At 41.2% G+C, this 14,908-nt stretch overlaps 1 protein-coding gene across 1 annotated transcript in view; it reads right to left on the reverse strand.

The window, feature by feature from the left end:
- The window catches only part of LOC147223618 (phospholipid-transporting ATPase ABCA1), a 164,530-nt gene extending 150,107 nt beyond the window's left edge, over window positions 1-14,423 (reverse strand). The window contains exons 1-7 of the mRNA XM_086166184.1: window positions 14,358-14,423; window positions 7,657-7,750; window positions 7,386-7,527; window positions 6,782-6,909; window positions 5,024-5,151; window positions 4,551-4,748; window positions 4,025-4,058 (exon numbers count right to left, since the gene is read on the reverse strand). Coding sequence (XP_086022310.1) covers window positions 4,025-4,058; window positions 4,551-4,748; window positions 5,024-5,151; window positions 6,782-6,909; window positions 7,386-7,527; window positions 7,657-7,750; window positions 14,358-14,423 — 790 coding nt within the window. The remainder of the gene's footprint in view (window positions 1-4,024; window positions 4,059-4,550; window positions 4,749-5,023; window positions 5,152-6,781; window positions 6,910-7,385; window positions 7,528-7,656; window positions 7,751-14,357) is intronic.
- Window positions 14,424-14,908: the final 485 nt, after the last annotated feature.

Raw genomic sequence — 14,908 nt, forward strand, 5'->3', positions numbered from 1 at the left:
TAAGAAGGTGGATGAAGTCATCAAGATGAATGGCTACTCATACAGTTAGTAATAGCCACTGTGTTCAACTAGCAACCAGCCAGGGGTGTATTCCATGTCCCGCCTAATGACAGGTGGGACAAGTAATCAATAAATTATCCTTTATGAATTCCGTTCTCTTCAATTAACCCATCATAGATGAACCATGAGTAGTAGGCATGCCGTCCACCAGCAGAGAAGTTAGGTGTCCAGAGTCTTGTGAACAACACTTCGACACACTAGGAGGAGCCGGGAATCAAACAATGAATGTCCAGTTCCAAAGACGATTGCTCTACCTCCTGCGCCACGCCACTCTCCAAGTGTATGAGTGCAGAATAAGGGGAATGAATGAATGAACGAGTGAATGAATGAATGACTGAATGAATGAATGAATGAATGAATGCCGTCGTACTTGCCATCTGAGAAAATTTAGCCCTGATACTCCATCACAACCGGACGGAGCAGATGAACTTGAAAGTTCATTAGATACGAAAAAATATTATATATTACATTTTCAGCCTTGATAAATGCTGTTTCCTTTACAACTCAGTGGATTTGTAAAAAATGAGTGATGAATGAACATCAATGAAGAAAATGTTAGAATGCAGCAAATGTCTGAATCACCTGCTGCCACTCAGTACTTCAGTGATAAACTCTGACTTCTTTTCTTGTCCTTTCCTTTATGTTGTTGTTGTTATCATAATCATTCAGCGACATCAGGTATTAACCGTGAAGGCTTGATGTTCTTTTCCAGCCATTTGCTTGAGGCACTGAAGAGCTTTTTCACCATATCTTGTCTGGGCTATTTTTTCCTGTGCCTGAAAAATGCCTGTGGGCTTAAATTGTTCAAATAATCTCACCAACAAACTTCCTGCCTTATTACTTATTTATTGGATTTGCTGTCCGAAATATTTTCCCTCAAATACAAACTCAAAGAAAAGTGCAGGCTCTCATAATCTGAAAGGAAACATAAGATTTAAAATGCTTCACAAAAACATTGGTTCTAATAAATATTGTCTATGTTTTTGTATGTATTCTATTAAAATCAGTGGAAGACAAATGTGTTCAAAACAATGGCAGCTTTGAAACCCCATACAATTGGATGGAAACTATATCTTGCCCAAAAGTACAAAGAAATTGGGAAAAAAAATAAATTAAAAATGATTTAGTTGATGCTGAGATGTTACAAAAAAGGTGGACATATAGTGCCTTTACAAGTTTTATCTATCCTTGGTTGTTCTGTTTATCTCTTTCATCACCACATCAGGCAAGCACAACATTACTGCTGGTCAGTAGTTTGCACAGATTTTTTTTTTATTGCTGATTTTTTAGTATATTTTAATTTCATATGATTTATGTCATGTCATATAAGAACTATCTGTGCTTTAAATATTTTTTTATGTATACAAAATGTATGTATATTAAAATATTATAGACAGAAAACTTTTCTCTGCAGCAATGTGTATAAATGTACTTGTTTTTTTTTTTTTTTCTTTTGAACGATTTCACCTCTCATCAGAGAGGAAGGCTTCTGCAGTTCTACAAGAACATGGGGAGCTCCTGGTATATAACTGTTGGGAAGAGGCAGTATTTGGCTTTTGTTGTAAATCCTTATGAGTCTTTTCTGAAATACCAGCAATGTAGGTTATTGCAATGCCTATGCATTTGTTTCTGTCTTCCTCTTGTCCTGTGTGCCTTCTTCAGATGGTTTTGTTTAGCAAAGTCACAAAATCTATGGAAGAATGAGAAATTCATATTTGTATAAAGGGTTGAAATGGAAACTGGAAACTCATATTTGTATGTCAATGCAAATGGTTTTGTGTACTTAATGTGTCTGTGTTACCCCAAATACCTGAAATCCTCCAACTTCTTGATCTCCACTCCCTGTAGCCTCACCATTCCACCTGGGTTCCTCTTATTCATACACATACAGAATACTATGTCTCGCTGCGACTAACCTTCATTCCTCTGCTTTCTGCTGCATACCTCCACCTCTCGAGACTTTCCTCAACCTGTTCTCTGCTTTCACTACAAATTACAAAGTCATCTGCAAACATCATTGTTCATGGAGATTCTTGTCCAACCTCATCTGTCATCCTGTCCATCATCACTACAAACATGAAGAAGATAATCATTGGACCAAGTGTGCCTTTGCTCTGATGCGAGTCACCTGGGTACTAACCAGGAACCAGGCCCGGGGGCAGGGCTTGATGGCGAGGACCTGGTGGCCTGCCCTTCATCCATTGGCCTCAGTCAGGCACAGCCTGAAGGAAAGACATGGGTCCCTCTTCCCCTGGGCTCACCACCCACAGGAAGGGGCAAAGGGCTTGGGTGCAGTGTGAGCCGGGCATTAGCTGGAGCGGAGGACCTTGGCAGTCCGATTTGACTGCAGATGCTGACTCTTGGAACATGGAATGTCACCTCTCCGGTGGGGAAGGAGCTCGATATTCCGTCTAAATATAGTCGGACTCACCTCGATGCACAGTGTAGGGTCTGGAACCAGGCCTCTTTAGAGGGGCTGGGCTCTTTTTATTCTGGAGTTGCCCCCTGGTGAGAGGCGCCGGGCAGGTGTGGACATAATGATTGCCCCTGTCTTGGCGCTTGCACGTTGGGGTTCAACCCGGTGGACGAGAGGGTAGCCTCCCTCCACCTTCAGGTAGGGGGCCGGTTCAGACAGTTGTTTGTGGCTATGCAACCAACAACGGTGCAGTTAACCCACCCATCTTTGGATCCTTAGAGGGGCTGCTAGAGAGCGCTCCTACGGGGGACTCATTCTACTGGGAGACTTCAACGTTCACGGAGGCAATGACAGTGCAACTTTGAAGGGTGTGATTGGGAGGAACGGCACCCATGATCTGAACCTGAGCAGTGTTTTGTTATTGGACTTCTATGCTCGTCACAGATTGTCCATAACAAACACAATGTTCAGGCAAAAAGTTGTCCATATGTGCACTTGGCACCAACACATCTTAAGCCACAGTTCTTTGAGCAACCTTGTGGCTGCATGAGAGGGGCGGAGCTGTCAACCGATCACCACCTGGTGGTGGGGGAGGATGTCGATCAGATCTGGCAGACCCAAACATAATGTGAAGGTCCGCTGGGAACGTCTCGCAGAGTCCCTTTTCAGAAAGAGTTTCAACGCCCACTTCCGGCAGAACTACAACCACATCCCGTAGGGGGCAGCAGCCATTGAGTCCTAATGGGTCATGTTCAATGCTTCCATTGTTGAGGCGGCAGACCAGAGCTGCAGCCATAAGGCGGTCGGCGCCTGTTAGGGCGGCAATCCTCAAACCCACTGGTGGACTCCAGCTGTGAGGGATGCTGTCAAACTGAAGAAAGAGTCCTATCGGGCCTTTCTGGTCTGTGGGGATCTGGAGGCAGCTAACAGGTACCGGCAGGCCAAATGGCATGAGGCTTCAATTTTTGCCTTAGCAACTACCAAGGAAAGGCAGGGCATGGTCCAATACAAAGTGAGGACTGGGGTCAAGGAGCAGCATGCAAGCCAGATGGTGGGATTGAGACAATAGGGTGCAAGGACAAGATGGGAGGAAGCCATGGATAGGAAGATCTTATGGCCTGAGCTGTGGGGGGTGGAACCCTACCGCATCAAATTACTTACTCAGTCTGCATATGATGTCTTGCCAAGCCTGGCAAACTTTTCTGTAGGGCCAAGGTTAATACTTCAGCATGTCCTTTGTGCCAGGGAAGAGGAACTCTGGAGCACAGCCTCAGCCGTTGTCTTGAAGCACTTGGAGATGGTCAATATTGTTGTTGCCATGACCAGATGCTGAGGGAGGTTGCTGAGTCCATTAACATTGCCATCAACCAGAACAAGTGCTTGCAACCACCAAGGTGTGGAATCTCATTTCTTCGACCTGGAGAACAGTTACCCCCCAACCGAAAGCCCAAACAGACTTCCTTGGAACAGCAAAGGACTGGCAGCTAAGAGTGGACCTGGGAAAACAACTTCTCTGAAAACATCATGGAAACCAGCCTTGGACCATACATTGTCCTGCTCTCAGATTTATCCAAGCAGGTAACTTGATTGAAGCTGACACTCCCCTGGGAGGAGACAAATATGCAGAGCTGGTGGAGGAGTACCACAGATTCGGGGCACATGCAGACAGGATGCCCAGGAAGCTTCCTGGGCATCACTGGAGAAATCAAGAGAAGACCCATCAGTGCAGCTTCTAAGGCTTCAGGACAAGTAGCAGTAGACGGTTTCTTGGACACAGAAAGGAACTAATCACTCTCAGGCAGGTTGCCTGGGTGAGGCGGTCTGAATGATGACGTGTCCAAGAAACTGCATCATAAGATGTATGCAAAACCTAAACTATGCATAATACAGAATAATACAGACAAGCACCTGTTTAGATTTCCATTGCAGTTACACCTGCAGTAGTAGGAGTTCAATTTCAGTGCCGTCTATGTAAATAATCAGGGCAATTAGAAATAAACAATTCCTCAGTTCCCCTTATGAAAAATGGAGTTAAGTCAGTTTAATAGTGAGCTCATAGCTATGATAATCACACCTGCGAGAACACGGTCCTGGCATCCACATTTTGAAGGAAAACTCTCTGGGCATCAAACAGCTGCTGTGGTGTGAGAGAGCAGCTGACATTTTGAAATGCCTCTTCCTCAGTCTTGCTGCTTAACTGGATATAATCTTCCAGATCTGTCCCTTTGCACAGGATGCTGCTCATTTTGTCTGGATTCGGGACGCCCATCATCTGAGGAATGTACATCAACATTTACAGCAGCTGACACATGACAATTACCTATGGTTGTCTTTATTAGTTATCTTGCAAACAGATGATAGGAAGATGCATTTCAAAATCAGTTATATGACATTCAACTAGACAGACTCAGTTCACTATACCCTCTGAATGCCTGAGCAAGAGGGATCATTTAATGTGCTTATTGTATTAATATTAAAGTATTCTTCTTATTTTCAAGGAAACATGAGTAGGTCATCTGATGTAATTTGATTGTGAATAATACTTACTGAACTGGCATGGATGTCAGCACTCATCAGGCTTTGGACCACTGGTTCTGGCACAAACATTTTCTCTCTCAGATGCTTGGAGAAAGTTTCATTGTCCTTTAGAATACTTCGAATGACAACAGGTTGACCTTCAAGATAAAGAATTTTTGAGTTGTGCAGCTCGAATAATTCCACATTGGAAATAAAAGTTGTCATATGTGATTTCAATAGCAGTCCAAGGTGTGTAATCTGCAAATTCTCTTTTTTTTTTTTTTTTTGTTTCTTTGTTTTCTTTTTAACAGTATAGTGCATTTTGTGTTGGATATGTATACAATCCAGATAGCCGCAAATAATAAAAAGTGAGCTATAAGATGGATAAAAAACAAGTAATTATATAAATATTCTAATGCTGGGGCAAGTAGTTGTCAAGCGTTAATGCGTAAATATTTTCTATTAATATATAGTCTAATTTACACTACAAAACCATCCAAAAATACTTTTCTGATACAGTGATTCAAGTCAGTTTAAGTATCACGTTAAGAATGGTGTTACAATTAATTCCCTTCACTAGTTACAGGCAAGGTTAAACAACAGAACTGCATGGCCATCATATAGGTTACGCTTTCTTGCAGTACCAAATCATTAACTTCCCATTTTCCCCTGATGAGCTGCTCAAAGGGATGTCTTGCTTAAAATTGCTTGCTTCAAAATCAATAGACTGTTCATCATTCAGCCCTTTCTTCACAAAAACAATGGTTTTGCTTAAAAAGACCATCTCATTCACAGAAAAGCTCATGCTGTGTTAATTCAACATGTGTTTTCTGGTTTGCGGTGTTGTTGAGATGATGGAAAGGATACATTATTTAATTAGATTATGCATTTTGCAAGTGCAATGCATCCAAATCAGTCAATTATCCAGATGAGAAGAGGAAATGACGTCTGCTATGTCTGTGGAGGCTGGGCAGGGTCAGATTATAGGTAACTGGAACATGCCCTGGGCTCTCCCTAAACACGATTGCCTTTCTGATTGAAGTGACCACCTGAGTCTTTTAATCAACCCTTGGCAAAACAAAAAAGGACAAAACAATTACCTTTGCCATTCCTTTTTTTTCCTGATAGGACTCCTTCCTCCATTCTTGTTAATGACATTTTGCAGTTTCTCCTCAGACAGTGAATCCCATTAATTATGCTCAGGCTTAGATCTTTGATGGATTTAATCTTGTATATTACAAGCCAGTGACCCCAAAATGCAAATAGCCTATGAGCCATTTGTTGAACAGCAGCCCCCCCCTCCTCCTCTATGCCTTTTTGCAAATTAGGTGCTGTATGAAAATCTGAATATCATCATGCCAAATGAGCCTAATGCAAAACAGCAACTTATCAAGACAAACGATCTGTCAGTCTACATGGAAAATTGCATCATAAATAATCATGCCCCATTGTTTTTGAGGGATAAAGGAGAATAACAAATCCTCCAACTTGTCATCCACATGATGGGGATACTTTCCTTGATGGAAAGTACTTAACAAAGACATAGCGGAATGACTGTTGCTGAGGCAGACTTTTTACTATACCAATTATTTGCTTGAACCATTACTCATTGGCAACAAAACTTTTATAGAAAGAAAGATCAATCTTAGCTTTGACCTTGTTGCTCTCTTACAATTTCTTTGTTAGTATCCATAAACAAAAGGGTGATAAGATGAAGGTCAAACAAGTGGCATGAAGGTGCACCTTTCAAGCCACTCAATTTGTCTCGTGTAAATCAAGTACTCTTACCATTACCAGGGCTGAACTGGGATAGAACTGAAGACCATTGGTCAACGTTATCTGCCAGTAATTGGACCTTGTGGAGAGCAGATCTGTTTGCCAGGAGGTGCTGTAGCTCAATCAAAATCCCAGAAATTCTTTTTTATCAAGGTGACAAAAAGTCAATGTAATTGTTAGTGAAGTTTTTCAGGTAATTTTTTCAGGTGATAAAAACACATATATACTATGCATTTTTATCACCGGACAAAAAACAGTTCAAACAGTTCAAATGAAAAAAAAAACATTCATTTATATCAAATCATATCGAAGTTTAAAACTTCAAGTTTGCCCAGAAATAAAAACGTAGTCATTATTTCACCCCCTACAAAGACAGGTTGTAAGCAATTTATCTTTTTTCTTGTTTATTTTTGTTTAACTCATTTAAAATGCCACAGGAAAATAGGTTTATAGTTTTCACCCGAACACCTGTAGCATCAATTGAAGGGCATGAAATGTTTCCATAGCTCAATTGGCATAATCACAGCTATTTTCAGTCATTTCAACTATGTTTCAGCTTGTTAGCTGAAGCCTACTTCATAGGGAATGCAGTTTGATCAATGGTTTCCATACATACATTGAGTTATTGAAGTTGTTGACAAGGCCTGGTCCCTCCCCAGGAGTTGGATAGCTCAAGCAGGGGTTTTCAATGTTGCATATCATACCTTGAAGCCACGGTAGCACACCAGCCGATGGCATAGCTTTGTTAGGGTAGTGGCCTTCAGAAAAATAAAATGGAGAAATGTCTTCAATGAGTCAGAAAAAAAGCTATGTTATGAATTACTACATCAAATTGGATCTCAAGTTCTGTGATAAGAAATTAATTTTACTTCTAGTTTCTTACTTACATTGTCCTTTGAAAATTGGCTTGTTTGTGGACCGCACCCACACCAGAATAAAAAAGAGGAAAAGGGGCCAAAGTACCTCAATAACAAGCCGCACCTGCACAGATGTTAGAGAGCTCATCATTAGCTAATATAATGTTATGCAAGAATATTTTCAGTGGTTCAATCTGAAGTTCAAAGTTTATCCCATCAAGTCAAGTCAAGATGGGGTGTGACTGGGTAAAAGGGTCAAATTTAATTTGGTTCAATAAAGGCCAAATACTTGGAAAACATTAAATGGTTGGTGGTTCATTTTGCATTGATGTTACCTTTGTCAGATAAAGAATACATTTTGAATGGAAGTGATGTCACAGTGAAGCTGTAGATAGCAGGCGTACCTAAGATTTTATAACAAAGGAATGAGTCACAGCTCTATATAGGGGTGGGATGGCGTGGTGCAGGGGGTAGAACAATTGTCTTAGGAACTGATAATTCCTGGTTCAATTCCCAGCTCCTGGTGTGTCGAAGTGTTCTTGAGCAGTAAGACACTGAACCCCTAACTGCTCCGCTGGTGGATGGCAGCCTACTGCTCATGGCCCACCCATGACGGGTTAATTGTAGGGAATAAATTTCTCCACAAAGGATTAATAAAGGATAAATTATTATTAAAAATTTGTATGTGTGAGTGTGTGTGTGTGTCCATTTGTGTTTACAACAGAGTAGTAAGTCATAGTCCATATCTTTTGCTGTTAGACTTGCTATTACTGTAAGCACTTACTGGATTGAGAGAACAACCTCAGATTGTGACTCCCCAAGCCAAAGCTATCACAAACTCCTTATCTTCTATTTGACAACCTCAATCCTCTTTCGGAGCAAGAGTACAAACCACTTCCTTTCGGTAATACACCCACTTTAAAACCTGCTAGGAGGTACACTATCCTGTGTGACAAACTATGCTTTTATTTTAACCTCAGGAAATGGGTGAAGAGAGGAACCAGCAAAGTAGAAATGGATGACCTTAAGGACCTGAAGACTCTTTGTTCACAGAGGTTGTGTTCTCATGTTTTTTCTCCTCAGTTGGCTTTGTTATAAAAACGAGGTACTAAGATCTGATCCTCCACAGTTATTGAGACATCACAGATTTCTTCTTACAAAATATGAAAGGGTATGCGTTGCAGTCTTAGAGGCATACACTTCAATAGGCTTAAGGCCTACTTAAATCTGGAACAAAATATTTCACATTTTAGGGCGTGCACCCCTAAAGTACGTTTTTTTTCCTTTGTTCCTCCAATTGGGTATAATATACAACGATGTGTGCCATTCGACTAAAACACATAATGCCGTAAATAAAGAAACACAAATACTGTGCTAATCTTCATATTATACATCATCCACCTCATTTTATCATGCTATCAGCAATAAACACCTCGCTGTCACATGAGTTGACCTAGTGTGCATAGACACTAAGTTCAAAATTCTTGAGCTGTGAGAAAGAATGATCCTTGAAGCAATTTCAGGCCAACAAAACTCTACATTGTCCTGTGTGGTATCTGATGACCCAGACTGCCAAAACACATTGAGTATCTCCAGAGCAGCTGATTTTCTACTCAATGTCCAAGGTCCGATTGATCAATGATGACACGTGCAGCAAATGTAGCTCCTATCACAATAATGATTTAGACAAGTCGGCTAGGATATGAGATTGCAGAAAAAAAAGCAATGATGGAGATATACTGCTTCAACATGTGACAACTTTGAATGTAGGAACCTATTCAACAAAACTCCTCACTCCAGCATAAATACTTCCATACTATATTGTATGAGCCTATGACAGCAGGTCCAACGTCTCCATGGAGAAATTAGATCGTTTCATGCCAATAAATGTCGAAGGGAGAGGTCTTCAGCAGGACGTCTGAAGGGGCTGTAGGGGAGCCGTGTAAATTTTGGTCTATTTGACAATTTTTCACAAAATTAAATGTCTTTAGAATAGAAATTAGCATGAATCCAATATGTTGTAGCGACTGGATAAAAGGACGCATAAGATAACTAGGTATGTTTATACATGGCACTAGGCCCAGTTTAATATGTATTGGGGTTTGTTCTTTGTCTCTCATCAGCAGACCGAGAGACTTGATCATAATCCATCCTCAAATGCTTATTCACTCTTTATTCCCAGATGTAAACAGGGCCATGTGAGGGCCAACCTTGAAGCAAACAAAGCCTCAAGCACCACCCGTTATGTTTTGTACCTATCATAGAATTGTTTAGAGCATCAGAGCGAACCACTGTTTCATCAACAAAAACATTCATTCTTCATTACCACTGCATTGCCTGGACAAGGCAGCCTGGGATGGAGTCAAATTCCTGCTCTAAATTATATTTTAACCCCACCATGTGGAATAAATATTGGGGTTCAATATATTTAATTTAGTTGGGTAAACAGGCATGAAGAGAATCATTCAGTTGCTGATTGCTGTCAATGAATTGTAGATGAGAAAATGGCGGAAAGCCTTATTGTATATATTTCTTTAAAAAATATATTGAATTTCAAATTCAGCCATTTAATTCCTTCTGCATGTCAGAGAGTATGTAGTTCTGCTGAGGGGGTGAATTATCATAATGTATTCCAAAGAAAGGGAATTGAGAGGGAGCACAGATCATGGGGACTTTCTCAGTGTCTGGCTCCCCAGGAACTGCCATCAGACACCAGCGTCTTTGTGAATAGATAATCTCCTCCTATGAAATTATGTGAAATACTGGACCATAAAATCAGTTTCATGCCTGTTATAAAGTCTTAAAATGCTTGGTGAGGCATTCGTATAATTGATCATTAACCTCCGCAAGCCCTCCAGAAGTACCAGTGTCCTTGCTAACTCCCACTGGTTTTGGTCAATGACAACATTTCATGTTGATGTCAGCCAAATATTCCACATTCTACGCACAGAATGGACATTAGCCTATTTCCAAGAGAAAGAGAGGTTGCATGCCTCTTTTTATACAAGGTGATATCACTGCTGGTCTTTCAGCTGAATGACAAAGCAAAGAATGAAAAAAAAGCTTGACTCGTATTAAGTTGTAAAAACACAAAAAAAACATTGTTATTTCAAGAAAGTATGAATTTGATGATGGCTGACCGCTATGCTAAAACCGAACAAGGGAGAGAGAAAAAAAAAGTCGACAGATGAAACTTCGATTATCCCTGCAAAGGATGATATTAAATCAAAGACGACCCTACGGCTCTTTGTAACTGCTTTGTCTGCAAAACATATGACTCATTGGCCAATTAAAATTTGATTTGACCCTTGAAATGCACTAGCTCTGACACACCATGTTATCTTCCTGCAGCATCTGACCTCTTCGACAGTGGGGCTGATATCATAGGTAATATCTGCGGTATATCATTGCCTGGTGCCATGTGTAAACTACCATGTGCCTTGACATTGGGGAAGTAATGACTCAGCGTGAGCGAAGTGGTGAGCAAAGAGGCATTATCACTGGGAATCTGAAGTCTCAACAGCAATGTCGAGTTTGATTGAACAATAAGAAGTTGAAAAGTCACAACTGCACAAGTAATGTGTAAAGTGACAAAAGGTCTTAAGTGTGACAGTAGTTATAGTGTTGTTTGACACCAAGAAAAAAATAAAATAAAATTTGATAAAATTGTAATTAATTTAAATGAATGAATACTTTCAGACTTCACTCAGCCTACGAGTGATACCTCTTCACCATGTCAAAAGTTTTCTTGAACTTGAGTGCAAGGGAGCTGCCGCACTCCGTCAGATGCTCAGGTGACTCTGACAGGGAAAACGACGGCATGCTTGTAAAGCTACAGCACCGGGGCGCCCCCTCCACACTCCCATCAACGCATCTTGCAAACATCCGCTTTCCTTCTAATAAGATGGATGAACTGATGTTAACTAATGGAAAAAAATTCAGAATTTTAGCAGATCTGCCGCCCTATGATTCATCGAGTTCTGGCTTAGTGGTCACATCCTGGACATCACAATTCATCTGCTGGGCTTTCAACTTTCCTGCACAGACCACAACATGGAGCTGAAAGGAGCAGGGGTGGGAGAAGAATCTGCTTTTACATGAACAGAGGTTGGTGCACAGATGTCACAGTGTCAAAGAAATAATGCACACTTGGAGACCATACTTATTAATTGCGTGCCATTTTGTTCTCCACAAGAGTAAACCTCCTCCTTTATCCTGTTCAGTGTTTACATCCCACGTCACGCATGTTTGTAAGGCTAACATCTGGCAACAGCAGGCTCACTAGATAACTGACATGGAGCAGAAAAATCCAGACCCCGTGCCCTTTATTCCTGGTAATTTAACAGAACAAAACTTTAGCTACAAACTCCCAAAGCACAGAGACCATGTTCAGTGTCCGACCAGATTTTAAAGGATGCCTATCAGTCTGTCCACCATACAGCCTAAGGGTTCTCCGATCCCACATCAAACAGCTATGCCAGGCCAAGGAGAAAGGATGCAGAAGTGGGGACAAAGTCCTGTGCTGCCAGGCCAAAACTCAATAATAAAGGAGCTCAAAGCAGCAAAGAGGTACCACTCAGACGCTGAACCGATTTTAACCCTAACAAAACCTGTATCAGCATGGACAGGCCTGGAAGACGTCACAAAATACAAGATTTTGCATGTCATCAATTGGTCAACAAACTGAGTTTTATTAAAAGTTTGATGTCACATTTACAGTTCTCATCTGCTCCAACTCTGACTCCAAACATCTAACACACCGTGTTCCTTCTCCACTCCTGCCAACTGACACCTCACCATCATTCAGGTTCTGAGGAGGATTAGGGCCACCTCCTAAGGGCACAGGACACTTGGAAGGCTCCAGAACCATAGCATACCATGCTCCTACCTGAGGGTCTGTGCTGATCAGCTGGCACCAATTTATCTTATTGATTTTCAAAAGATCACTGGAGCAGTGAAGTAGCCTCCTTCTTCAATTGCTTCATAATAATCCCAGTCCCAAAGATATGCTCCATGCTCCACGACTAAATGATTACATGGCTGTTTCCCTGACATCTGTGGTCATGAAAATATTTGAGAGGCTGGTGCGGTTACACTTGAAGGACAACACAGGTCCCCTGCTGGACCCCCTGCAGTTTGTCTATTGAGCAAACAGGTCATTGGAATACTCAGTCAACATGGGACTGCATCACGCCATCAAACGACTAGACTGCCCAGAGGTTTTATCAAAGAACCTGTTTGTGGACTTCAGCTCGGTATTCAACACTATCATGTGAGAGGGGCTCTGCACCACACTGTCCCAGCTAACAGTTTCACCCTGTATGTCAGTGGATCATTAATTTTCTGACTATACTTTTTACCCCAACGCAGGAAGTTCAGCCTGCCTAAGGAGCTAAGGGGCAGGATCTAAACCGCAGCCATCCAGTCTGTTCTCTGCACCTCCATGAATGTCCAGTTTCATTCAGCAACAAAATGGGATGGGAACAGAGAAAAGACAGGACCCGACAATCAGGATTGCAGAGAGCTGCCAAACTGCCCTCTAATAAGGATTTGTGCTCTTCCAGTCAGGAACAAGACAATAAACATCACTGCCGACGCATCACTTCTGGGACAAAACCTATTCTCTATTCTCTCCCCTTGTATGAGATACAGATCACTGTATACCAGAGATCAGACATTGGAACAGCTCTTTTACCACAAGTCATTACAAGTCACCACAACAGCATACATGTCCTGGTAAATTTGTACCTAATCATCACTTCCTCAATGCAGATTACATCTTAATTAAAATAGAGACTTCATAGTACCATATATTGTTACTATATGTTTCTCATTGTATGTAGTGTGATACATATTAGGGTAAAAATATACATGTTGTATTCATACAAACATATTTTCTCAGATTTTATTTACTTTGCATTACCTCACTGACCACGATATTCACTTGTGATATTACTCAACTTCCGTCCTGTTGTCCAGTTATTGCTGACTCACGACAGTACAAGATGTTACCGTGTGACGGAACCTAAGTCCTTATATGTACAAACATACCTGGCCATTAAAGCTGATTCTTATATGGGTCTCACACCCAAATTTTAGTGCACAAACTGCTTGTGTACCTGGGCTGAATAGTATATATGGTGATAGGACATGATGTCATACTGATGGCAAGTAGAAAGTTTTATTAAAAGAGATAGATTGTTGAAAAGAGGAGCAATGTAACAATTAAAAATGTCATCAAAAGAAGAAACACTTTGTGAAATTTGATGAGTTTCAAATTTGAGATGCCTTGGTATGGAGCCCAGATTGTTTCACGTGTTTTAAAAGTGAGTAGACGAAAGGACCCAGCAAGAGAATATGCCGGTCGAACTTGGTATTTAACGCAAATCTCTCACCTTCTCATTCTATTAAGAGTTTGTTAGATCCAAAACTACCGTAATGTGACGTAATGTGCACATGAGTTCAATCTTCAAATATTGAAGGTGACACTTTGAAGTGGTCAGTATTAAGGTAAGATTGCACTTGTTCTCACTGGAGGAGTTAAAGGCAGCTTACATCTAAGGAAGACAATTTTCGTCCTGAATCCCCCTATTACCACTCTCCCCCAACAATAATGTGCCTGCCCTTGATAACACAATTGTGGGACCGCACCCTTATTTTCCTGCCAGTGCTCACCAATTTTTAGTAGATATAGGTTGATTTGTAAAAGGGGCTGGTGAGCAGAAGTGTACCTTTTGTCTCTTCCGTAGAGTGAAGTTCTTCCACAGGAGCAGAGTGAACTGCGTCAGGAGACCCATTACAGCTTATCCTGGCAATATCCTGCCAAAGCGTCTCTATGGCAACCGGCCCACTTAATAAACCCTGGAGGGGATAAAAGACAGTTTGGTTTTAATACAGAGAAACACTGCATCTTGGGGGAGTGCCACTACTCATTCACTTTCTCAGGCCTTGGGACTTGTGGTGCAGCACCTGTTCTAAGAATTATTATCACCTAAACAAGCGAAACCCAGGACGGACCATGTCTCAGCATGGGGAGGTTACACATTTCTGATTTATAATATAAGACCTTTACCAAAGAAGGATTTTTTTTGGCTCAATCTAGCAGACTGTGAGTTTTGTGAGACTGTGAGTAGAACAGAGAAGGAAAGTAAATGTCATTCAGTCTCATTAATTCCCTCCATGCCAATAATGCTCGTTGCTTTCAGTTGTCCACCGTGACAGAACTGATAACTACATGGGATTTTTTCATCATAGTTCACATGGACCAAAGACCATCTTGCAG

The sequence above is a fragment of the Fistularia commersonii genome, chromosome 19 (assembly GCF_037954325.1).
Source record: "Fistularia commersonii isolate RoL2024-O1a breed Wild chromosome 19, RoL_Fcom_v1.0, whole genome shotgun sequence".
Taxonomy (NCBI): domain Eukaryota; kingdom Metazoa; phylum Chordata; class Actinopteri; order Syngnathiformes; family Fistulariidae; genus Fistularia; species Fistularia commersonii.